This window comes from Pavona decussata, unplaced genomic scaffold, assembly GCF_977016875.1.
Source record: "Pavona decussata unplaced genomic scaffold, jaPavDecu1.1 SCAFFOLD_38, whole genome shotgun sequence".
Taxonomy (NCBI): Eukaryota; Metazoa; Cnidaria; class Anthozoa; order Scleractinia; family Agariciidae; genus Pavona; species Pavona decussata.
This window is the reverse complement of record NW_028145460.1, coordinates 2076026-2101471: the sequence shown is the minus strand read 5'-3', so window position 1 is coordinate 2101471 and position 25446 is coordinate 2076026. Positions and strand designations below refer to the sequence as shown.

Sequence of the window (25446 nt, the reverse complement as noted above, 5' to 3'; positions counted from 1 at the left end):
CCCCCCCCCCCCTGCATAGTTCGTCAGCGGCTGCTTTCAGTGCTCGGTCAATGTAGATACGTCTGCCTAGTTTGAGAGCTATGCTCTCTATCGAATGTTGCACTTTTTCACTGCTGTAGTATTCGCCTTTTCAACTAATTAAACAGTTAATTACTTACCTTCTTTGTGAATGAAGACTATAAAGTACTCTAGAAAAGAATACCTGGGTGTAATTCATTGTTTAGTGAGGATTACCTGTACCGGGGGGAAAGTAATTGTTATGAGATTAAGGCCTACATCGGTAGGGTCATGCAAATTTAAATGCTCTTTAAATTTCCCATCCAGTATTTATGAGGGAGGGAACCACATTTGAAAGGCATTTGTTATTATTATTATAATTATTATTATTATTATTATTATTATTATTATTATTATTATTATTTTATATTTCGATTGTAATTCTAGCGTGTAAGCCGTAGCTGTAAGTAATCTAGTTAATGGTATGTTAAAAGCGGTATGTCTTGAATTGTAAGTAGAGTATTGTATTGTTAGTAGTGTAAGTAACCAGTGAGCACTGTATTGTAGGTAGAATACTGTATTGTCTAGTGAACTTTAATGTATGCACACTGACATTACTTCTCCAGAATATTTAATTAAGATTCCCATTGGTGATAGTGAATTTTCTCTTGTTATTGAAACTATTGTATTTTTCGTTTGAATTTAAGTTTAAATAGCTTATGCTGTTGTATTTTTCTTTAGTATGTAACTGTAACCTTCGGTAACCTTCGGGGGTTGTATATCCTTACGTTTGGGGGTTGTATTTGTTACGTTCGGGTGTTGTATTTCTTACGTTTGGGGGTTGTATTTCTTTCGTTCGGGAGTTGTAAATCCTTACGTTCGGGGGTTGTAAATCCTAACGTTCGGGGGTTGTATTTCTTACGTTTGGGGGTTATAAATCCTTACGTTCGGGGGTTGTATTTCTTACGTTCGAGGGTTGTAAATCCTTACGTTTGGGGGTTATAAATCCTTACGTTCGGGGTTGCATTTCTTACGTTCGGGGGTTGTAAATCCTTACGTTCGGGGGTTGTAAAACCTTACGTTCGGGAGTTGTTAATCCTTACGTTCAGAAAATGGTAAAACCTTATGTTCGAGGGTTAAAATTCCTTACGTTCGGGGGTTGTAAATCCTTACGTTCGGGGGTTGTAAATCCTTATGTTCGGGGGTTTATAAATCCATGGGTTATAGATCATAGTCGCTATATAAGTGAGACGATTTACATAAGGGGTGTTTTATTATTTTTTGTGTTATTTTTATATAAGAGTCTGTGCCCAGCTACTGATAAAGATCCTCACAATCTTACCTACCGAAGCTTCACGAAAATTCTAGCGGGCCTTAATTTATATTCTCTACGCCATTTTTGTCCCTCCACAAAACAAAAGGAAGTTTAATTTTCCATGTAATGAAAATCCTATTTTGACCTTCTAAACAGATATTTGCCGAAGCGGGCCAGAGAGTTGCTGTGAACCTCATTATGAAAGCGAGGCTATAAGTGCAAAGCTTTTCATTTTAAAATAGTTTTGTTTGCATAAGAATGAAAACTATTTCTTGTAATAAAAACTTTTCACATAGCCTCGCTTCATAGTGAGACTTATAGCAATTCGAAAATGACCTATTGTATTGAAACCAGATAATCTTTCTCATGGCCAGTATTATTAGTAGAAGGCCGGTCTACCGACGCTACGATTTTTCGGCCAGATTTGTTGGCAAAATAGTAATTGGGAGCACGAACCATACGTGTATTTTGACACCAGATTTATGATCGATATGTGAAATGAAAATCAGGCTTGTGAATACACATACGATTTGCCCTCCGACAGTGTCGGGCCGACATATTCCAGTTTCGACGTCCTTGAAATGATTTCATTAAAAAAACGTCTTCGCTAAGGTGTAAGTACCTTCCACACATACTTGAAAATCCATTTTTATTGTAAATTGAGCTACAAAGCGCTTGCGTCTTTGGTGTTTACACATTTTTCACTCCGAGCCCGGAGCATTTTACTCCGGTTCCCTTCCCGTTTTGAAGGATGTCTAAGGCAGTATTCATGATGTACTAGTTTGTATTTTTACTTTGGTCACATGGCATTGGATAGAACTGCTGATAAGTTTTGGGTCGTTCGTTTTCGGACCACGAGGTTACTTTGTTGACATTTACTTTTAGTGTAGTTTTGAACTCTTTCGTCTTTGAAATCGATGGAAAGCTTAACTGGAAATCACTTCCTGTTTAACTACGGCCTCTTCACCCCCCCCTCCCCTTCCCCGGGGGTTTTAATCCCGGTCCCCACATTTTTTAAGATCTGATATGCTTTACTTCTTTATAACATGGTTTGGCTATGCACTTGTGAAGGAAAGTTTTGCTTTCCTCATTTAACTTATTGCGACAGCGATAGATATTTCAGTTCGCGCTATGACGTGGACGGATGTCTGAATTTGGGCCCATCGAAATCACTACCACGTGCATTTGGTAGACCACTCTACTCGCGTTGGTAGTTCTCAGTTTGGTCTCTGTCATGTCGCTGTCGTGTTTTAAGTTTTCCACGCAATCCGATCAGCCTTGCAGAAATTTGAGTCATTTATATTTTTGGCTGATTAGATCTTTTACAAATCCTGCGTATACTTGCAGCATTTTCGTTTACCCACATTTTAGTCCGGGATTGCATCATCTTTCTCTAGGCCCTCGCATTTTTATTGCTCTCAAACCTTCCTGCAAACAATTAAGCCTGAATCCGCTATTGATATATTTTTCGTTTAGAAGACTGACTTTGTAAACATATTAACGTTGTATACTGAACGCCTCAACCGAGATCATAAAAACAGAGAAAGGATGAAAAAGATACGTGCAACGAAACGTGCCTAAGAAGCTATAAAACATGATTTTCACTGAATGTTTTAAAATTAAAGCGACTTAGTTATCCTTTCTCGTTAAGCCGCCGTTACACGTTGAAACGTTTAGCTGAAACTTGTGTGCAACGGCGAACGAGACCAGTTTCACGAAGTGGTGTTACACGGTGAAACTCTTGTTTTTTCGCCACTGAGACCGTTGCAAGCCGTTGTAGAAGTAGAAAGCGGTTCTACTTTTCGTGAAACTTGTCTCGCAACGGTAGTTCGAAAAAGTTTCACGAAACCGACCATGTTACACGGCGCAACGCCTGCTGAAACTTATTTCGCAGCGCCGTTGCACACAAGTTTCAGCTAAAAGTTTCAACGTGTAACGGCGGCTTTAGGCATGGCTAGCTTGGATCATAGAAGAATAAGCTGCCGACTATTATTGTTCGACACATCGTAACACTACCCATATATGGTCATGGTGCACAGAATATTCGTCGTCTGTAGTGAACAGATATTCTGCGATATACGTAATTTCATGTGTCGGTGAGAAGAATGGCAAAGTATAAATCGTCTCCACTGAGCTTTTTCAATCTTGTGGAATACCTCCTGATTTTAGCCGACGAGATCGTAGTATTAGGCGATATACCCTGCGATTTCGCAGGGTAATTGTTAAGTTTGCAATACTAATGGCGTTCGCTTTTTTTAAATTAATTAATTTATTTACTTATTTATTATTTGTTTCATAGCCTAACTATGATTAATATAACTAGGTAATATATTTTTAAGATTTACTGTAGCTCTGCCTTTTAGTTCGGTCCCATGTGTAAACTTTGTTCTAATTATTTAACTGAGGGAGCCCATTCTTTATAAGCCCGGTGGCTTCCCATGGGCTTCCTCGCCATTAAAAATAATAATAATAATTTGCATTTGTAAACTTTTTTATGGCAAAACAATAAACTGAAACTGAAACTGAAACTGGTTACCGGTTATGAGCTCGTAAGATCACTGAGCACTGTGCAGATAATAAAGGTTGTTCGTGTAGCGACACTGGTGTCATCGCTGTCAGTAGTTGATCATTTAAACACGAGTTTCTACAAATGCCGTTTTCATTCAAAAACTTAGCTAATACTACATTTTGCGGCGTTTGCCACTCAACTGATTTGACTCATAAACATTGATTGTTATCCGTGTTGATTCCATTTTGTCACTCACTCGCTGTTTTTCCGCTACATTCAACTCTTTTTTGTGGGATCATTTGCGGTCCATGTTTTACCCAGTGAATTTCTCTTTCGTTCGGTTGTTCACACATTTTCACTCCCGTTCACCTTATTAATGGCTATGCTCGTCCCGCTTTGTCTCGAACTTTTCATTACCTGGCTTACTTGTTTTATACGCTGTTAGTTTCTTTTGCATATTATTACTAGAGTTGATGTTTTTGTGATTTGAAAGGCATAGCCGGATTTACGGATTTGTCCTGGTAGATATCCCGCTCAGTAGAGCAATACGTAGTTTCTATTTCTCGACTCGCCAAAGTCTTTGAATCGGTTTTACGTTTGCCTTTTCTTTTCTTCATTTCGGCTCCTATATTGTGATTCGCCTACTAGCGGTTGAATTTTGAAGCGTTTAAAAGAGTGTCTTTATCATTGTTTTAATTTAGCCCTTCGCCAGTTGCACGATGCGATCGTGTCCTTCGGAAAGTTAACATAATACTTTCAACAAAACTTGTTCGAGCAAGAGTACATGCAGGTCTTAAATCGAACAGTAAACATCCATCCAAACCAGGAACATGGATTTCTTTGGGCTCGACAGAGGCCTTTTTTCCATGTACTGTAATCATGACGTGGAAAGAAGTATGACGCATTACATGTTATTAGTTGCTACGGGGAATCCTTTTGCCTCCAGGCAGAGACTGAAACGTTAGTCCTTATAGATGCGCACTGGCCAGCCGAATTCAATTAACATCCCTTTTGGAGCGTGCTGTTTCACGAGTTCAGTATAACTGAACTTGGCGTCCTTAAGGTAAGAATCGGGTAGTTGTTATATAAGGAAACCTCCGATGGGGCTGTTCACGAGGCTGAACAGTCCTCTGTTAAAGGGCCTTAAAGGGGCAGTGTCACCGATTTTTTGTGTCACTTTGAATAGCCAAAAAACATACTTGAATCGATGGCATCGTCAAAATGATGGTTCAGTTTTGTTAACAATAACCCTAATAATGCACAGAAACTAGTATTAATTATCTTTTGCTGCGGATGGCTAGGATGGAAATGGATTGCAACTTGAAAAAATCGGTCAGTTTTTTCAAGTTCCTCCTGTGTATTGTAGAGAAGTCGTCAAAAATTGCTTATATTTTTGTTTCTCTCGGATAAATACCTTAATATTTCTTTCCCGGTGCTCTAACAGCAATTTCATGTTAGAAAAAAGGTTCTTTGTCAAATATTTGAGCCATTTTGACGAAAATATAGCAAATCGCCGTGACAGTGTCCCTTTAAACAGAAATCTTCATTTCTTAAAACGAGCAATGTCAAGGAGATTTTGCTGTATGTTGGTCAATACTACCTAAATATTTGACTAAAAACCTCTTCTCTAACTTGAGAATAATCCTCCGGCTTAGAGCTGCGAGAGGGACTAGAAATGATCAGTCTCCGAGCAAGAGTAAACTACGATGAATTTTTAGCATTTCTCCAAGATACACTGCAGTTACTTGAAAAAAAAAATTGCCATGTTTTTGAAGTTGCAATCCATTTCCATCCTTGCCATCCGCAGCCAAAATCAAGATGAATGATATTAGTTAATCTGGCCCCAGTTGTTCAAAGAGCGGATAACGTCATCCACTGGATAGGTAGCTATCCAGAGGAGCAAATGTAACTCTAACCAAAGCATTTGGCAAGTTTTCCACACAATCCCATTCTTAAATTTGGCATATGCTTCTACTCTATTCACAAATTATAGGACTATCGGGAAAATTTTGCACACATTTATCGGCCGGATAGCGAAATATCCAGTGGATAAAATTATCCACTCTTTGAACAACTGGGGCCTGTACACTAGTAGCGGGTTATTGTTTTAAAACAAACCCGAACCATTATTTTCACATTTATATCCAGACGAATATGTTTTTTTGGCTATTTAGAGTGACGCTAAAATAGGTGACATTGCCTCTTAAGCACGTTCGTCCTTTGAAGCATGTCATGCTGGAGCGGTTCAAATGACCGTTGAGAGTTCCACCGAACGCTCATCAGTTTCGAGGGCGCAGATTGCCGCACAAAATACGTATTCTGGTCAGTTTGCAAAGAGATTATTAACATTCTCGACGCAGTTGAACAAAAAATTGCCAGTGACAAAAGATATCTTAAAAGAAATGAATGTCCGTTTTCTGAAAATTACCATCCACTGCCCAGTTTGACTCGTTGTAGCAGTTTGAGAAAATAAAAAATTGGAACTAGTTGCTTCGGTGCGCAAACGTCGTTTGTCGTTTTGACACCGTGCAGAGCAGTACTTTAAGTTTCCAAAACATATTCCCTGTAGTACAACTGTAGCACATGGGAAAAATATTCACTCTCAGTTTCGGGCACTCTGATTTCGGGGGCATGGACTGATTTCAAGTTGTGATAGAAAAATATTCATCGTTGAATTTATGTAATGTCCATGGCATTTGGCCATTTGGTTCATCAGTTTTAAAAACATTTGCTCAAAATAAAAAATGTTCTTAACTGACTCTCAGCCTGTGTAATGTTCTTAGTATGTTCTTAAAATTTAGATAATCCCAGCGTCAACGTTCTTATAAGAAGAGTGTAATCTAACAATTATTTATTCCATTTCAGAGTGCTACAAATAGACAAGATATCAATCATGACCTGAGGGCGGAAGGGATTTCCTTTCCTCAGTTGACATTCTAAATCTTTACTTGACTTGGTTTTAATTTATGTGGAAGAACAGGAAAGCATCTTTTACTCCCGTGGGAGTTAAAAAAAAAATAAGTTCTAAGAATCAGCAAATGCATTTGAAAACTCTAAATTTGAAAATTTTCCAAAAAAAATCGCTTTTTCGTTGAATTGTCCATGAATAACACGAGCGCGAGTTTCACGACGCTCTGAGCCATCAACGCCATTCATTTCTATTTCCCTTATTGTATACGTTTTTACAAATTGCCAGTAGCAACTCCAAAAGATAATAAGGTAAAAACGTTATTGGAAACTAGTTTGGTGGTCCACTTTGACATATTAAGTAATTACTTCTTAACTTTAGTCGCGTTCCTAATAGTAACATGCCAGATTAATTAACGGGAGCTCACATAAGGCTAATATATTTTCCTATTGACTCAACACGCTGATCATCTGATTCAGCCAGGAAACATTCTACAACGAAGGCGAACCGTTATCAAAAGAAAGCCCGTTTCATCAGTTTTCCATAGTCAAAACTTACTCCCAAACGTCAACGGGTAAGTTTTAGTCAAGTAATATTCACTTTTTATAATTTTTTGGGCGGCACGCTTTTGAAGGTGTTTGTTTACACAGCAATTGAATACTGGTCAGTGATAAAATTGTTCCAAAAGAAATTAAAGCAGTTCTATCTTTAATTAATGTTTTTTTCTTCAGACGCACTTCACTCTTCAACTTAAACTGATAGTTTTTTGCTTTGTTGTGCTTTTGTTCGCCGATCTAAGGCCGGGTTGTAGTCACTCGCTGTCAGATGACGCCTACTTTTCGGTTGCGATCTGAGATTTGCACTGCTCTCGAAATGATGTTTAGCCGATTGAAGCAAAAGAACGTTCTCCTTCTTCGATGCATTCACAATCAAAGATATATTCAAACTACATAGAATGCATTTGAATTTGACAAAATATACAACAGGAAATAAATTAGACAAAGCTCCGCCACAGCCAGAAACCGCGCTTGCAAAGCCGGATTACCTTTCCCACTCTCAATGTTTTGTGCGGGCAGAAACCCCTTCCTTGAACTACTCACGGTTAAATCTGACCGACAAGAACGATGCTGATGTTTAAGTTAACTTTTGTGAAATTCTTATGTGTTGAGATTCAGACTTCTCATGCCGCGAAATGAATGTCCTGACTAACGCCGCATATACTAATAACACACGGTGGCGTCCATTTGCTGGATTAAATCTCTTTGTTCGTCTATATCTAAGGTATTTCAAGTAACCACCACGTTTACTCAAGAACAAGCAGTCTTTGCTAAGCACACCGTGGCAACGGTTTAAGATGGTACGCATTCAGTTGCCTTTATAGCAGAACTGCCGTGTAGTTGAGAAAAGCAGGGGAAATTTATCCGATAATTCAACATTTGAGATTGTTCATACAATCGATATCGTAAGTTTAAACAAAAACAGTTTCATAAAACTCTGCTTGTTGTTATGCGCTTAAGAATGTCATAAATTATTGATGCTCTTCTTTATATAAATAGAACATTCTTAGAGATGCTGTCTGCATCCATTTGATAGATAAAGTTAAGATTGGATTTTACCAATAACAATTACACGAACGTGCGTTACAGCACGCACTTATGACGTCCTTTGACTATCCACTGTTATAAATAGTTTTCTTAGTAACAAATTAATTAAGGAGGATGCATGTAACGACAAATATAAACGTGTAATCACAAGAACTGAAGGCTAATTTAAAATCGGCAAACAATCCAAGACGACAAACTGGATATAAGTCGTTTTCTTCATTCACTGCCAGTTCAACTTATTAGTGTCCTTCTATTCGGAAGAAACACAATCCTTAACTTTAACGGGTAGGTCTTTGGTAGCTCTTTGATCAAATAATATTTGCTTTGTTTTTCTAGATAGGTATTTATGCAGTCCTGTCTTCCAGATAACTATTAATTAGTATATGGCTGCGTTCTATATAGCATTCTTTACTTGGTTAAGGTTCCCTTTGGCAATGTTTAGAGAATAACGTTTAATACTCAGACTACTGAGAAAAATTCTCTTTCATGGATGCATGGATCCTCCTTTGTAATATAAATGTTTACTGTTTCTTATGTATTGTACTGAATCTCGTTGTACGTGTGAAAAATGAAATTGAATTGAATTTAATTGCATGAAAGATCTTAAAAAAAGTTTTGGTGTACCTTGCAGATCATGCCAAGCTACTAAGTTACTTGTTCCTGTCAATCTCGATCCCACTAATGCCGCATACAAAACTCAAGCGACGTTAATTTTCGGTTTTATAGTAAATCTCACTTGACTGAATTTAAAGGATATCAAGTGACCACTTGGTATACTAAGGGATCTTCTAAGTCATTTCGTGAAGGTAGAAACGTGTCCATCTGATTGTGAAGGAACTACCGTTCAGGCCAATGAACAAAAGAAACAGTGAGAGTTCGGTTGAGTTTTACATTCGCATTTCCGAAATAAAAAACGTATTCTGTTGGGCCATATCAGATTACACAATTAAAGTTTGATGAAGAATGATATTCCTTTTTATTACGTACTTTAAAACGACATCTCGCGGCTTCTACGAACTTTTGACGAGAAATACGTTTGCTGAGATTGTAATAAAGGAATCTCTTTTTTAAATGTAAACGTTTAGCAGAGTAACATTGAAGAATCAATTTATCATTTCGCGGCTTCTTCGAACTTTTAACGAGAAGTACGTTTGCTGAGAATGTAATAAAGGAATCTCTTTTTTAAAATGTTCAGTGGAGTAACATTGAAGAACAATTTATCAGAATCGATCGTCTTTAAAATAACCTACTGTGTACAGGTCTAAATATTAAGTACTCATGAGTGAAGAAATCAGTTCCCATTAATCAAATCGAATACATCAACTGAAGCATTTCTTAGGTCAACGAAGCCCTTAAAAACTAGCTACTTGATTAAAAGTAGCTGAGGTTGAAGAGGAAGAAGAAGAAGAAGAAGAAGAAGAAGAAGAAGAAGAAGAAGAAGAAGAAGAAGACGAAGAAGAAGACGAAGAAGAAGAAGAAGATACTTTTATTTAAATAACCTGCCTGTGTACAGGTCTAAATATTAAGTAATCATGAGTGAAGAAATCAGGCTTTCCATTAATTAAATCGAATACATCAAGTAAAGCATTTCTTAGGTTAACGAAGCCCTTAAAAACTAGCTACTTGGTTAAAAGTAGCTGAGGTTGAAGAAGAAGAAGAAAAAGAAGAAGAAGAAAAGACACTGTTATTTAAATAACCTGCCTGTATACAGGTCTAAATATTAAGTACTCATGAGTGAAGAAATCAGTTTCCATTAATTAAATCGAATACATCAACCGAAGCATTTCTTAGGTTAACGAAGCCCTTAAAAACTAGCTACTTGATTAAAAGGAGCTGAGGTTGAAGAAGAAGAAAAAGAAGAAGAAGAAGAAGAAGAAGAAGAAGAAGAAGAAGAAGAAGAAGAAGAAGAAGAAGAAGAAGAAGATACTTTTATTTAAAACAAGGTAATTCCTTCAGTAGTTATAAAAACAAAATTACTGTTATTAACGGAAGCCCTAATTACAATGTTAAAAATTCTAGAAATACTAAAAATATCACACATCAAAATGATAGAAATATAAAACTATTAAAAATCTACAAAACTACAAATCATGTTTGATTAAAAGCCAGACCGCCATGATTGAAAAATGCCTTTTTCTGTTCACTCTAATTTAACTCTCGGTAATATAATGTGGTTGCTGTGTCTAGTAGTCCTTTCGATGCAATCCTTATTAAGATTAAAATAATTAATAAAAAATTGTGGACAATGTTCTTCAATACTTTCTTTATTCTAGCCGCGCGTCTCTGGCGTTTTTCCAATTTGCTTGAATTTACAGCACCGCAGCAATTCCATGCTGTGTCACAATTGTTACAGAAGAGCTTTTTTGAGCTTTAAGAAAGTATCATCAGATCTCGCATTTGGGTTGTTGTTCGTATACTGGCGGGTTATATTTATATGAGTAAAGTGAAATTTTACATTTGCTAATAAGATTTTGTTTCATAAAGCCATTAAGGGGCAGTAGTCTTTGTTATTTGTCGGGAAACTATCTGGTTAAGATGCAACTATCTTCACTCGGGTGAATCGTGGATGGAATACACTCTTTTTGTTTTCTTTTTATAAGAACCTTTTTTTTATAAGAACGTTGACTCAGAGGCTGAGATTAACTAAAATTTAAGAACATGTTAAAAACATTACCCAGGCTGAGAGTCAGTTAAAAACATTTTTTTTTACCAAATGTTTTTAAGATAAACAGCATAAGTACGGATAAAATAATACATGTAAAAAGTCAGTCTATACAGTCCACTAGAGTACATGTAAGCCGCGCAACAGAGCACGTAACGAGCAACAACGTACTTGACAATTGATAACGGTACATATTGCTCTTTAATAGTGTCTTGCTCGCGTCCCCATAAGAACATAAGCAGGGTTGGAAATTAGCGCTCGCCCACCCGCCAATGCAAGTGTCAAGCCCGTCGGGCGAGTGGAAATCTCAGGTTACTCGCCCGTTTTGGCGAGTAAAATTTTCATCTTCAGGAAAAAAAACTGTAACTGAAAATTTTTGAAAAAATCTAATCTACACGTAAGCACTTTTTCACATTCTGAAAGCTTTAGAAACCTGGTACATACACGCAAACTTTCTGCTTCATAAATAAAGAAATAGCTTCTGTTCAAGTAATAATTACATGAGGTACCCACTAGTAGTCGTGACACTGCTGGTCTCAAACAAACCATGCCGCTGAGAACAAAATCAGATGGCGATAGATATGGACTGAATTATCAATTGAGAAGAAGAGGAGGACGAGGAGAAAGTTGTATTCACTTAAAAGAATGATTACAGTGTTGGAGATGACGACGAGGGCGGTGTGAGACTATGAATCAGACGCTGAGATTCCGAAGAAATGATTCCGGAAAAACTAACAATAATTTTAATAATATAATAATAATAATTTATTCGCTTATATTGCGTATTTTTACAAAAGCACAATATGTATATTTAGTATGTACCACACAAGTGAATAGTAGTTTTCGCGCGCGCTGATTGGCTAGCTCGGAGGTGATTAGCCAAGTACTATTCACCTCCGAGCAGCCGAAGTGAAACAAGATGACTTCCCGTTTCGCCACGGTTATTTAAGAGGAAATTATTTCGATAAACGAGGCGGCCGTTAAAAAAATCGTAAATGGCAGCAAAGTTTGGTTTGATAGCATGAAATGGTAAGTTATTTAATCTTTTCAACCTCATGTTCTAAGGCGAAAAATGAAAATACAATCCCTTGTTTACGAAAACTGCCGAGCACTAAAACTACAATGAAAGCAATGAAACATCTAATATTTTTCAGCATTGTTTCAACAACAAGACGAATTTCACAGAAAAATTGAAGAAATGGCACTGTACGAACTAAACAAGTGTCTCCAAAAGTTTTATTTGTGTGCAAAAAAGCGAGACGGAACTTTCTACAATTAAAGAAATCGCTTACCGGGAGGCGCGCGAGATTTAAAATTTCATACCATTTGTCGGTATATTGTCAGAAATAAAATAATTTTTTGGTCCGCTAGTTATTCAGCTTGTGTGGTATATACTAAAACAATTATTCACCTCACTGTCGGTGAAAGTGATGGATATTTTCCTCGCCGCTTCGCGGCTCGGTAAATATCCATCACTATTCACCTCCACTTTGGTAAATAATTGTTAAATATTACGTGTGACAGCAGTATTGAAATGACGAATCCTCTATATATTTTATATCTACCTATCTACTATATTTACTAAACTACCTGTAACCTAATAGTAAGCTAAAACAGTGCTTGCAATAAACTAAAACACCAAGAAAAAGGTATCAACAACAACAACAAAGTTGTTTCCTGTACTGTATTTTATTATTATTATTTTTTTTTTTTGGGGGGGGGGGGGAGGAGTATTTGGCGAGTGAAAACGTATTCGGGCCTGTACAATCTGAACGTCACTCGCCCAGAGGGCGAGTGCTGAGAAATTTAAATTTCCAAACCTGCTTAAGAACTACTTTTTCTGCAAAACCCTACAAATTTGAAACAAGCTTTAAACATGTTCGAAAACCTTGCGATATCATGGGGATAAAACGCGCTGAAACCGCCACTAACCAAGTGGAAATTGATCATTTATTTTAGTCTCTAGTTTTACCTAAAATTTGGTATGGTTTACCGCAGTATGCAGCCTCCGTGCCGGAACTTAAGAGGCTGTCCGCGTAAGAACGGATAAGGCAAATTTCGGCTTTCACCGATTTCGCTGATTTTTTCTATGAACATCAATCATTATATCCCATAAACAAATATCACATTTACTGAGCTCACTGCGTTTTTTTTTTTCGTTGTTGGTGAGACGGTTTACAAGGTGACCTCAAAACTACCCCATTTAACTTTGGGGACTCTACCATGATTCATCTATACATTGCCGGTGCTTCCAAAACGTCATTCCTTGCTCAAACAGCTTGAATATTTTAAACATTGAAGTTCCATTTGTCAATAATCGTTTAAATGTTTAACTTTTGTTTTCCGTGAAATTTTGACTGAGTTACATTTTTTTCAAAATACTTACTCCTAAACTTCAGAATGCATTAAACGTGACATACATGTAGTTAAAGCCTATTTTCACAAAAGTGGAACCTGACTTAAGGTCAAGTCTATTTTAACTCAAATGCACTAACACTAATATACTAACTTACTTTTAGTGTCACTTTGAATAGAAAAAATACATATTTGTATCAATGGAAATGTCAAAATAATGGCTCAGGTTTGTTAGCAATTACCCTACTAGTGCACAGAAACTAATATTTATTTTCTTTGGCTACGGATGGCCAGGATTGAAATATATTTCAACTTGAAAAAAAGTGGCCATTTTTTACAATTTTCGTCTTGCGTATTTGTAGAAATTGCCAAAAAAACTGATTGCAGCTTGTTCTTCCCAGAAGTATTCCCCCAGTATTTTATTCTCAGTGCTCTAAGAACAAATTGTTTTAGATCCGGAAAAAGCTAAGTACCTTGTCAAATATTTGAGCAGAGAAATTACTGTGATAGTGCCTCCTTTAAGGTTATTCTTTCTTTCATTCGTTTTCCTTCAGAATCCGACCTTGTGAAGCATGATGAAGACTCTTGGCCTGGGATTTTGTCTGCTTGGAATATTATCGATAATTCCTACTGGTAAGCATGCTGTTAACATTAAAAACCAGGGCCTGGCTGTTCGACAGCTCATTAACGATCATGTAGAAGAATCTTTATTAATTAGTAATTAATCTAGAATGAAAGTTCACATTAACCCAGGATTAGCTTAATCGGGCTTTGATCAACTGGACCCAGTACTTTCCATGCATCCTAACCTATGTTTGATCAACAAAATAATTTGATATCTGCTTTCATTTAACAGCGCATTCCAAATGTAAACTTGATCTTGGTTTGGTGGTGGACAAGACAAAAAGTATACAAAAAAGGAACATCCGCCAACTGAGATCAGCACTGGAACATCTGGTACAACGATTTAACATTTCAGAAGAGGGAACTCACGTCTCGCTTGGAACATTTGAAAGGAAAGGAAAACTTCATAACAAATTTAAGCAGGTCGATTTTCACAGTGAGGACGCCGTTCTGGATTTAATAGAACGTCGTATTAATTACCGACTCCGTATGCCAACCCGCCTTGACAGGGGAATTGATATGGCTGCCAACCAGATGTTCACAAAGCAAAACGGACTGAGAGAAGGTGTTAGGAAGGTTTTGGTTCTGTACACAGATGGTAAATCACATCCTAACACAGAAACGTTTTACCTGAACGTTGTAGAGATGAAGGTAAGGCTATTATATTAGCTGTTGCTGTAGTAGTGTCATTCATCCGCGTAGGCCCAGAAAGCATACACTCTATGCATCGCTCAGAATCTTAATGTACTTCGGCGACATTTATTTACAGTACCATAATCTGATAGACGCGGCATAATTCAGCATATGCGCTGTTGGCACCTTTGGACCATTTTGTCTTTTGTCTGTATGTGTTCATGCCTGATTAAGTTTCAGTTTTTCGGCGGAGAGTGTCTTAAAGTCCCGTAGGTGTCTAAGCATTCTGGGCGATGGAGGATTACAAATTATTTTTCCCTTTTCTGGTTATTATTAATAATATTGTTATTATTATTATTATTATTATTATTATTATTATTATTATTATTATTATTATTATTATTATTATTATTATCATTATTATTATTATTAATTAATATTATTACAATTCATTTTTTTAATCATAATTATTTTTTTTTATATTATAATTCTTTTTTGTCATTGCTGTTTTTTGACTGAATCCACGATTAAAAATTAACCAAGATTTTCACCTCGCTCATTAAACATGTATTTAAAGGCTTTTAATGACAACACTTATTGACAAAAATATTTTTGAAGAATCTTTATTGATAAGTAATTAAACTCAAATCGAAAGTTCACGTTAATCCAGAAATAGCTTAATCGGCCTTTAAACAACTGGGTCCTGGTTAACAGAGTAAATTATAAACAATAACACAATAATACACGCAAAACTTACAGGAAATGTTTACAGCGCAGTGTCCAACCTCCTTCCCAGGGTCTCTCCTCTTCACGTGAAGACGAGAGACCCTGGGAACGAGGTTGCAAACATTGACCTTTGAAATAGGCCATTTCCGAGTTACCGTGAACTTCATTATGAAAGCGAGGCTAAGTGCAAAACTTTTCATATGAAAATTAGTTTTATTTGCATATGAATGAAAACTGATTTTCATAATAAAAAACTTTGCACTTAGCCTCGCTTTCACAATGAGGTTCAAAGCAACTAGGAAATGGCCTATTGCGTTTGGTTTCGCGCTTGAATTTATTGATGGCCTTAACAGTCCTTGTGTTGTTAGCGGGCTACTAAACCGTTGATATTTCGATGTTTAAGTGGAGATGCTAACACAACGGATGACAGGGTCCAGGTTCACGAAGCCATCCTCGTGTATCTTAGATACAGTAATAGCCCACGTATAAGAACCTGAATTTTTCAATTTAGCCTGAAATAGGTTCTTATATAAATGGTACTTAAAGCAAATTTAGGCTACCAAGGTTCTTAAAATAGGTTCTTATATTTTCATTTAAATTTCATCTGAATATACTATATATATTATAAATATCATCTACTTAAGCTTGAAAGAAAAAAAAGTTATGTCAAGTTACTTTTAAATAGATGATGATCTTAACTCAGCAGTTTCTACCTATACACTTTCACAGTAATCCCACTGATAAGAACCTAACTTAAAATTTTAGCCTAAATAGGTTCTTATGTGGAGGGGGCTTAAAATGAAAGTTTTAGCCTAACAGGTTCTTAAAACCCAGGTTCTTATACGCGGGCTATTACTGTATTGTTTCTAAACAAAAGCTTATTGTTGGACTATCAACGGACCATTCTTCAGAAACAATCGTTGGGATACATGTTAACTTTGTGAATCTGGCCCCAGGGTGCTATGTGCATGATTTCGATTCGACGTGCATGTGTAAAATTGAGAGCAGAGACAGGCCCCAAACCATGAAGAGATGTAGATTGTTATAAATTCAACCAGTTTCTCGAATTTCGCTGTTAATAAATAGTTGTGATAAAAGCATGCATCATCGAAGTGCCTCTTACCGATCATAACTTTTTCATTTGTGGAAATTCCCTCCGAAAATTTCTTAATATGTTGGCATCGGAACTCCAATCGGGACATTTGAAATTGGGAAATCCAATCATCTCTAAGAGAACGATTTTGAAGGGGTAGGTTTTTTTCTTTAGGCTAGAGGTGTCCGAATAATCGTCGTTGCCGTTGGACCAGCCTCCAGAAAAGAAGATCATCGTCAGGTTTTGGATGATATTGGAAGCGAAAATGTGATCCTTGTTGATGATTATGCCAGTCTTGATGAGCACACAGATGACATATTGAAGCTGGTTTGCCGTAAGTAGAAAAAGTTTTCAGCATTGAAAAAATGGCAATTGATAACAAGGCTTCTTCTTGCCCTCTGATCAGTACTAATTTGGGCATGCGATCTGAAGGATCTGATAGCATTACCGTATTCAAGATTTTTTCAGCAGGGGTGAAACAGAAAAAAATCGATCCTGAGCATGCATGCAAAAGGTGTACTTTAAGCGTAGAATTTGACAACTTTTTATACTCTAGATCAATTTTTTTCTTTCTGTTTAATGGCTTGTTTAAAAGTACAAATCCAATATTCATTTGAAGATTTTTTCATTTCAATAAGATACACCATTTCGCTTGTTTTTAATTCTTTTTGCATATACAGTTGACGTACGATATGCGGGAAAACACGCTCCGTCTTGTTTGTTTGCAGTTTCATGGCGGTCAAACGTAAAAAAATGTATATGAAAATGCGTTAAAGATAAGGTGTACTTTGAGAGCTCAAAAGTGGTAATTTTTATCTTGAGTCAGGAACCATTCATGGGTGAATTGGTTTTCTGGATGTCACACATTCAAACAAAAAAAGATGACACACAGTGCCAACTACTTCACTTTGAAAAAGATTTGAAACTTTTTCATTAAACCGTAAATAATAATAATAATAATAATAATAATAATAATAATTGATTCACTATATATAGCGCCTTTTAACATTAAAATGATCAAACGCGCTTAACATGAATTTAAAAAAATATGATATAACAACTATATATAAAGAATTATAAGAAATATCAATAAAAACTAATACTAAAATAAGCAATTGACCACCCCCAATGCCATTGCTAAGAATTACTTGTAGTAAGCTAAATTAAAAGGATACGTCTTAATTTTTTTTTTAAAAATACTAAGTGATGTAATTTCCCGAATATTTGCTGGAAGGCTGTTCCACAGTGTGGGGGCAGAAGCATAGAAAGAACGAGCACCTTATGTGGAGAGCATGCGCCCCTTGGGACGGTCCAGAAATAATGAAGAATTAGATCTAAGGGAATAAACAGAACACGACTTAATAGACACTAAGTCTAATATAGCTAGGTGACATATTACATATATCCTTCAATGCAATAATTGAAATTTTAAAATAGATGCAGTAGAACACAGGTAGCCGGTGATTCGTTACATTTACCATCTTTGAGCTTCGAAAGTAAAAATCTTATTTTTTTTAACGACGGAGTTTTGTTATTTTTTACGTTTGACTGTAGTCAAGTTTACAGATTCGCTGGGGTTCCTTCTGAAGTTTGCAACACCTTATGTTAAGGTGGTATATATTGCGACCGACCAAAACTGGTTGATAGTCCCTTTAACCGATTGAGTGACTGGTTTCTAACCATAAACTAGATTACATTTATGGGAGAATCTTGTAAAGTAATATGGCGTTTACTTTTTTTAAAATTCTTTCAGCACCGGATCCTTGTGTAAATTCACCAGGAATGGATGTAGCATTTCTGTTGGACAGGACTAGGAGTCTGACTATAGCCGACTTTATGTTGGCTAAAGGCTTCCTTGGACAATTGGTTTCTGCCTTAGATATCAGCCCAGAAGCTACACATGCTGCAATAATCCTCTTTGCCAAAAAAGCAAAAGTGCTAAACACCTTTGCAGAAGAGAAATATTACAACAGAGAGGCCCTTGTTGAGGCTATTGAAAAGATACCCGACAGACGTTTTATGCCTACTCGCATTGACAATGCACTGCTAGCTGCAAACGATCTCTTTACTCTGGAGGGAGGGGACAGAGAGAAGGCTCCAAATGTTGTGATTCTTTTCACAGACGGAATGACCAATCGTAGGTCAAGATCCTTCCCTGAGATTGTTCCCCTTCTGGAGGTTAGAGTGTTTATTTATTTTGCACATTTTATATTAAAACCTTGCTTCAATACTATTCATGCTTCTTGGAGACTTTACTGCCTTACAAGAAAAATCAGATATTCCTTCTCTGTTATGTAATGCTATGCTAGCTAATCTATTGTACAAGTTACATAATAATTTAGACTTAATAGTAACTGTAGCAAGAATAATAGTAATAATTTCATTTATTAAAAACTGGATCATTGTATAATGCAATTGCAGGGATTTGATTGTCTCAATTAACGGCCATGGTATATGAGCCATTATACCATGCCCGAGAAATAGCGAACCGAAATTGTCTTCTGGTTGTTCTTGCAAAGAGAAATCAGAAAGATCTAGCAATATTTCTTTATTGTCTTTTTAATTACAAATGTTATTCCACCCACGCTTGTTGGATATGGTATGATTAAAGCCAGTTCGGCGCTACGCGCCACGTTGGCTATCTATCATCTCAAATTCAACGCGCGCTCGTGGAATAATTTTTTAATAACTTCATCAAGGCATGCACTTTAAGTAGAGGTCGTGTCAAGAATTTATACTGCACATTTTTTATTGACAACGCTTACCTAAAACCTCAATGGATAAAAAAATAAGATTACATTACTGTGAGATCTCGTCTAGATAACTACAGCCCTGTTAAAGATGTGGGTCCTGAGAGAGTCTTAAAACTAGCTTAAGGGCGAGGGTGAGGAAGGGGGTGGGGGTTTATTCCATAGAGTACGAGCAGCAGGATGACATGCTCTGTCCTCAATCATTATCTTCCATTTTATACCTGCTGACACTAGCCCTATGAGCTTATTGAGAGTTTAAGTATGTGAAAATTGAAACATATGTTTAAATGTAACATTTTATTAAACCTTTTACGCTGGCAGCATACAACATTTTCAGCAACGCGTACTGGACCATACTCTTCATGCAAAATAATATGATAAAGCACGTGTCCAAAACATTGGTACACGTAAACCACACATCTATTTCCGAGTTGCTTTGAACCTCATTATGAAAGCGAGGCTAAGTGCAAATTTCTTATTCTGAAAACTAGTTTTCATTCATATGCAAACAAAACTAATTTTCATATGAAAAGCTTTGCACTTAGCCTCACTTCCATAATGAGGTTCACAGCAACTTGGAAACAGCCTGTTGGGTAATAGGCCATTTTCATGATGGCGTCATTTGACTACAACTACCGGAATTCATTTCGTTTTCCTTTTGAAATTCAAATTTTGTAATCCCAGTGGAGAGCAAAGAACAATAGCTCTGATAAGCACGAGAAAACAAAAAAACTGAAGGATTCTGGTAGTTGTAGTCAAATGACGCCATAGTGAAAATGTCGTATTCAATCATAGTAAAGAAATCAACATTTTAGAAGATGATCCTACTGTAACCACACCCTCTCTGAATCTTCCCATTTTTTCTTTCTTCGGGTTACAGGCAAAAGGCGTCCGTGTGGTTGTGATCGGAGTTGGCCAGTACGAGGACTTCGAAGGACAGTTGGAAGAAATAGCCGGGAACAATGTCCACAGCGTCGAAAATTTTGACCAGCTGTCAAATCTGTTCCGAACAATTCTTGCTGAATCTTGCAGTAAGTCAACTCCTTCCGATATCTCTACCTAAAAGTAAGGACTCACTTTTTTGTCCAATAAGGGCCCCCTTCCTACTAAGCTCTCCGCTATGTCAAAAAAACTATTGAAAAGGGCGTCAACTAGTTCAGTAATAGGGACCCTTCGCAGCGTCGACGGCAAAGCCAACAAAAACGTTGCTTTAAAATATAACTTTGTTTTGTTTGTGCTACTTCGCGATTATTTCAATTCGTTCAACATTTACAGAAACGGCAAACAACCCAGGACCTAAATTGGCAGGATTGGCCCTCAAGTTAAGAAAGAGAATGAAAAAATCTCCGTCGTGTCCTCGCGTTCTCCACAAAACCTTGAATTTGGTCATTTCAGGTGGTTGTTTTGCAGTGGACGGCAAGGGAATGTACCAAAATTTAAAACGCACGAACAAAGCGATTTTCTTTCCTCATGAAAGACCCCCCATTAAACCTACTGTTTTGTGGCGTAAGTTTCCTATTAGTACTGATCTCCTATCCTAAGGTAAGTGCCGCTATTAGTATAGTAAAATGAAAACTATGAACTAAAATCACTATTACGCTGAAGATGTGTTCTTTTTCTTATTGCTGTTGTACATTCTGTTGTCTGTTCGCCATATACGTATTTTCCTACGCTAATAACTTAATTCCATCATTAATTTAAACTTCACTCAAAATATCATAACAGGAATAAGTGAAAAACTCGTGGTTTCAAAGGAAAACCTGATGAAGAGTAATCAAACTTATTTGAAACATAGTTCATTTTAAAGATGTTAACCTCGATATAAAGCCAAATAGGTTTTAAAGTTTAGATGATGATAGGTAAAAGTTTCGGAATAAAAGGACTGGGCCCTAGTTTGCACATTGTCCAAAGTACGTCTTATGAAGAAATGAACCCCCATCGCCAGAAAGATTACACAAAATTGGCTGTTCCTTTGTGTAGTAACCAGGCTGTTACCTGTCAAAGGTCACCCAAATTTCATACAAATGTCTCTAATTCTGAGATGGTCCCCGTATCTATACAAAGTCTCTAATTTTCCTGTTTTTGAAAGCCTTCTATGTGGTTGCAATCTAATGTGATCTGTCTTGTAATGGACTCCAGTTTCTAAATAAATGAAAATTTAAAAAATCCGTCCCAGTCTCAAATTTAAATTAGGGAATTAACAATTCTATTATTAATTTGGATATTATTTCATATCCGTAACGTTTTTGCTCCGTTCATCATATCTGTGTTGTTTTGCACCAACAAAGCATTAATTATAAATAAAGCATTAAATAAAAATTAAGACCTGGTCAAAGAGACTCACATTTGAAAAACTAAAGTACAGAAAGCAAGTTTGATTGGATTGTATTCCTTTTGCGGGTACGGTGACCTATTCTTTTAAGCAGGTAAGTAGTAGCCAACCCAGCAAACACCGATAGTGCTAACAGCGCCAAGACTTCAAAATAATTGATCTTTTAAGAGAAATAAATGTGTGTTGTTTGATCTGCAGGTGTCGATGGAGGGTTTTCTCGCTGGGGATTCTGGAGTGAATGCTCTGTAACTTGCGGCGGTGGAACTGAAACACGATCAAGAACCTGTACCCACCCCCCTCCAACGGGGGAATACGGAGCAGACTGTGAAGGTCCTGAACAAGAGTCAAGGGCATGTAATATGAACCCTTGTTCTTCTTATCAGGTATTTCCTTTCATTTTTGACTGAATGAGGGCTTTTTATGTCCGTCTCGTAAAGAGTGCAAAATTTTCTTAATTGAACTTCCCATTATTCCATGTACGGTAAAATACACTGACACCACAGGAAAGTACTGCTCATTGGTAATTCATTTCAAAGGTCAAAAACTGGTGGACGTTTTCCACAGTCTCAACAAGCACGGCGGACTTTGATTTTTTGTACAGTATATAAAGCATCTGAACACCTGATTGAATAGTCACTTTCAGGATTTTATCCACAGACTGAAAGTGCACCTTAAACAGGACAAAAGAGCCAAGGACTTTATAAACCAATCCGGCGTTTTTCCTTCCCCTCCGCCTAAAAAAAAATACCTTATGCTTACTAATTTTCGCGTGAAGTTAATTTTGCGAAAATTTGGAAGCCGAATTTCGCGAGTATTAATTTTTGCGATTGCAAGAAAAAATGCAGAGGTATTTTTTCGCGGTTTATGACTACGCTGGAAAAGCAGATCTTAGCGAGGACTATTTAAATCCAAAAAGAAAATTATCAATAAAGATTTGGTTATGCAGAGACATGCAAAAATTAACAATAAAAACCGACGTTTCAGTGTCTTCATGACGCCATTGTCAAGGAGAAATAAAAAATGACAGAGTCTGCGGCAAGGTGTAACAATAAATTAGCATATAGTGTTTAAAGGCTGGTTTCCATATGATCGCAGATCGCAATAAGGTCTGCGATCATATGGAAACCAGCCTTAAGGCTAATTAAATAAATACTTTTGCATGAATAGAGTCGTTTTGCACGTTCAGAGTGGGTTTTAGGTCTCTGATGAAAAGCATTTCGTTAACCAAACAATCGAACTTATTTCTACACTTTTTCAGAATGCTAAAACGCCCCAGTAGGTCTTTCGGGACTTCGCCATGCTGTTCGTGGTAGTGTTTATACACTGAAGATGCTTTTTATTTATGTCCATCCACACGTGTGTGTAAGTGTCCACGCATAACCTACATAACCGGCATCACACAGGTCACATTGAAAATGATAAACGACGCGTTGATGGTTGACGATCTGTGGCTTGGTTTCGCGTTCTTTTAGGTCTTGCTCAATTTTGCGGCTAACGAATACTGGCTGGACAGTTGTCTGCACCTTTATGCTGAGATCCTTAAGTTCTTTTTTAACATATTTTGCCGATTCCTGGTCTTTAAACGGTATGACTACACGAACGATGGCTCTTGGTTCTGTCGGCGTCTGTTGGGGCTGCTGGTCAACTATTCTTGAGTGTAGGAAGGTGTTAATGGTCGAATTTATCAAGCGTTCAGGGTATTTAAGAAAATTGGGGATAATAACGAAGTTTTCAGAGAAAATATCACGTAATAATGTATTGTCACCTCCCCAACTCCCCCCCCCCCCCCTCCAAAAAAAAAAAAAAACAATTAAAGCTTAATCATCTCTGAAAACCGCGTGGTTAACGTTACCCCAAATGTTCTTTTGGATTTTAGTAGCCCTCGGTAAGATCATTCTTTTCCCGCGAAGTCATAAGCCGCGCAAAAATACCTTTGAATTAGTATGCATCTTTATAGGACCATACCGAGATGCGCAGAACGTATGTAGCAAAAGGAGGCACCATCCTTAGTACATGATCGAATATCTCAAAGTTCTGATACATTAAGAAGTATTGAAAATCCTATGTTTCTAGTCATGTGAAACACAGTTCACAAGGCATATTACTGCGTAACAAACAGAACAGATATACTCATGCAACTTTAATTTATAAATCCCTTTCCCTGGTGGATTTTCGCATGCGCTGGTAAAGTTTTTTGCCCTGGACTGGAGGTCTTTAAAGGGTCCGCAGTAATTGGTTTGCGCTGTTGCGGGTTCCCTGCCATATTGTGTTCTTATTGTATTCTGGAAGTTGTTGGTCATTATTGTAACATATTATCTGTTGGCGAAGCTAATAAAATAAATAAATAAAATTAAATCCCATTTAAGTAGCTACCGTGTCTCATGTCATGTGTTACCCGTATGTTGTCGAACAAGTGCCCTGGATTATCTCCAATTTGCTTTTTATTTTTCATTTTTTTATCAAAAGGCACTATTATTTTTCTACAGTCTGCCGAATTTTAACTGTTTAAATATTTCTCAGCGGTCAGTTAATTATAAATTGCAAATTAAACAAATTATTGATGTATGGTTTTTCCCTTTTATTTCGACAGGAAATCATCTTGAACTAAATGATTTGTTCCTTGAGTTACAAGGCAGGTTAAGAAATCGGGGCTTGAATTATTTTAGATCCAGTTAAAGAAGGACTCGGTAACATTAAGGAGGGACTTCGTAACATTGTTAGTAATTTTCCTTTTAAGCTATTGTTAATTGTAAGCTTTTCGAAGCTCTTGTAATAACGTTTGGTGGTTAAGCATAAATAAAATCATCAAAAAATGTACTCAGTCTTTTTCTTTGTATCTTCGTTTAATTTGGAACGAGAGAGGATAACCTAGGACTCTAGCTTCGGCTCGTAGAAAGGCGATTAGTGCTAATCTAGGATCACCAATCGAGTGATCAGTTGGTTAGATTCTGTTCGATTAACATTAACTAATATTCAAAAGTTCCAGCGAGAACAAAGACACGGAAATAACTTGAAATCAGTGAAATTAAAACCCTGTCCCTCATAACATGCTACACTTCCAAACTTCCATTTTTTTCAAAGCTAGAAAGTGTAAATTCTCCCTTTTTACGTGACCTAAAACAGAATTTGCTTAAAATATTGCGAGTAAAGTCCACTGCAAGAAAAAACTGAAAGAATTGCGCACCGACGTTAATGTAAACATCAGCCGTTTCTCGACTTGCCACACGGATGAAACTCGTCCGTTGTTTTGCCTTTGTATACATTTATCACTAGAAAGTAGAAAAAAAAATCTTCTTTATGCCTATCTGTGTAAATACACTTGCCAATCAAGCTTAGTTTTTCTGTGTGTTTGTCGAAATAAGAATAAATAGTGCAACGTTGTTACTGACTACTTGACTCAGTTCAATCACAACCGGATAACACGACCAACACAACTGAACGACTGAAAACTATAGATATAAAGAAATGCTCTTACCCTTCTGCAATCATTACTCAGGTTATATCTGGCGATATCACATCCCCGAGGCAAGGCCGAAAATTGTCTCAAATTCCGCATGTTTTGTACGACGCGAATAACTTTCAACGCGTGACAGTGAAATGATACAGAAGCGCGCGAAAAGCACAGGAATAAACTTTATCAATATTTTCGCTTGCGATGACAGTATGGAAATAATTTTTGAAATTAATTACGACAAGAAAAAAATTGAGGCAAATCAAGGTCTGCAAGGTCTGCAAGTCTGCACCCCGTGTTGTCTGTGCCGGATTCTCATCAATAACTGATTACAGGAAAAGTCAAACCGAAATTAACTTAAATAAAGTCAACAAATTAAGAACTTTCGAAACCCCAATGCAGTATTTCAATACTATCCTCAAACAAAAAGCTAAAATATTTGGGAGACTGAAGTTTGTCTTTCGCCTTGGTTCAGAGCTCAAAAGAT

The 25446-nt window shown here is 36.9% G+C and overlaps 1 protein-coding gene and 1 pseudogene across 1 annotated transcript; one reads left to right on the top strand and one right to left on the bottom strand.

The window, feature by feature from the left end:
* Positions 1-8491: 8491 nt before the first annotated feature.
* Positions 8492-24315, top strand: LOC146483561 (von Willebrand factor-like). The gene is made up of 8 exons (XM_085105735.1): positions 8492-8618; positions 13905-13983; positions 14207-14625; positions 16601-16760; positions 18180-18604; positions 20057-20207; positions 21707-21891; positions 24099-24315. Exons 2-8 carry the CDS (start codon positions 13923-13925, stop codon positions 24114-24116), a joined length of 1419 nt encoding a protein of 472 aa, XP_084961861.1. The 5' UTR covers positions 8492-8618; positions 13905-13922; the 3' UTR covers positions 24117-24315.
* LOC146483562 (uncharacterized) lies at positions 22646-23771 on the bottom strand (annotated as a pseudogene).
* Positions 24316-25446: the final 1131 nt, after the last annotated feature.

Coding starts and splice junctions, on each gene's coding strand:
- LOC146483561 (XM_085105735.1), top strand. CDS start 13,923: ATGATGAAGACTCTTGGCCTGGGATTTTGTCTGCTTGGAATATTATCG. Junction 13,984..14,206: donor ATTATCGATAATTCCTACTG/GTAAGCATGCTG, acceptor TTCATTTAACAG/CGCATTCCAAATGTAAACTT. Junction 18,605..20,056: donor AGATTGTTCCCCTTCTGGAG/GTTAGAGTGTTT, acceptor TTCGGGTTACAG/GCAAAAGGCGTCCGTGTGGT.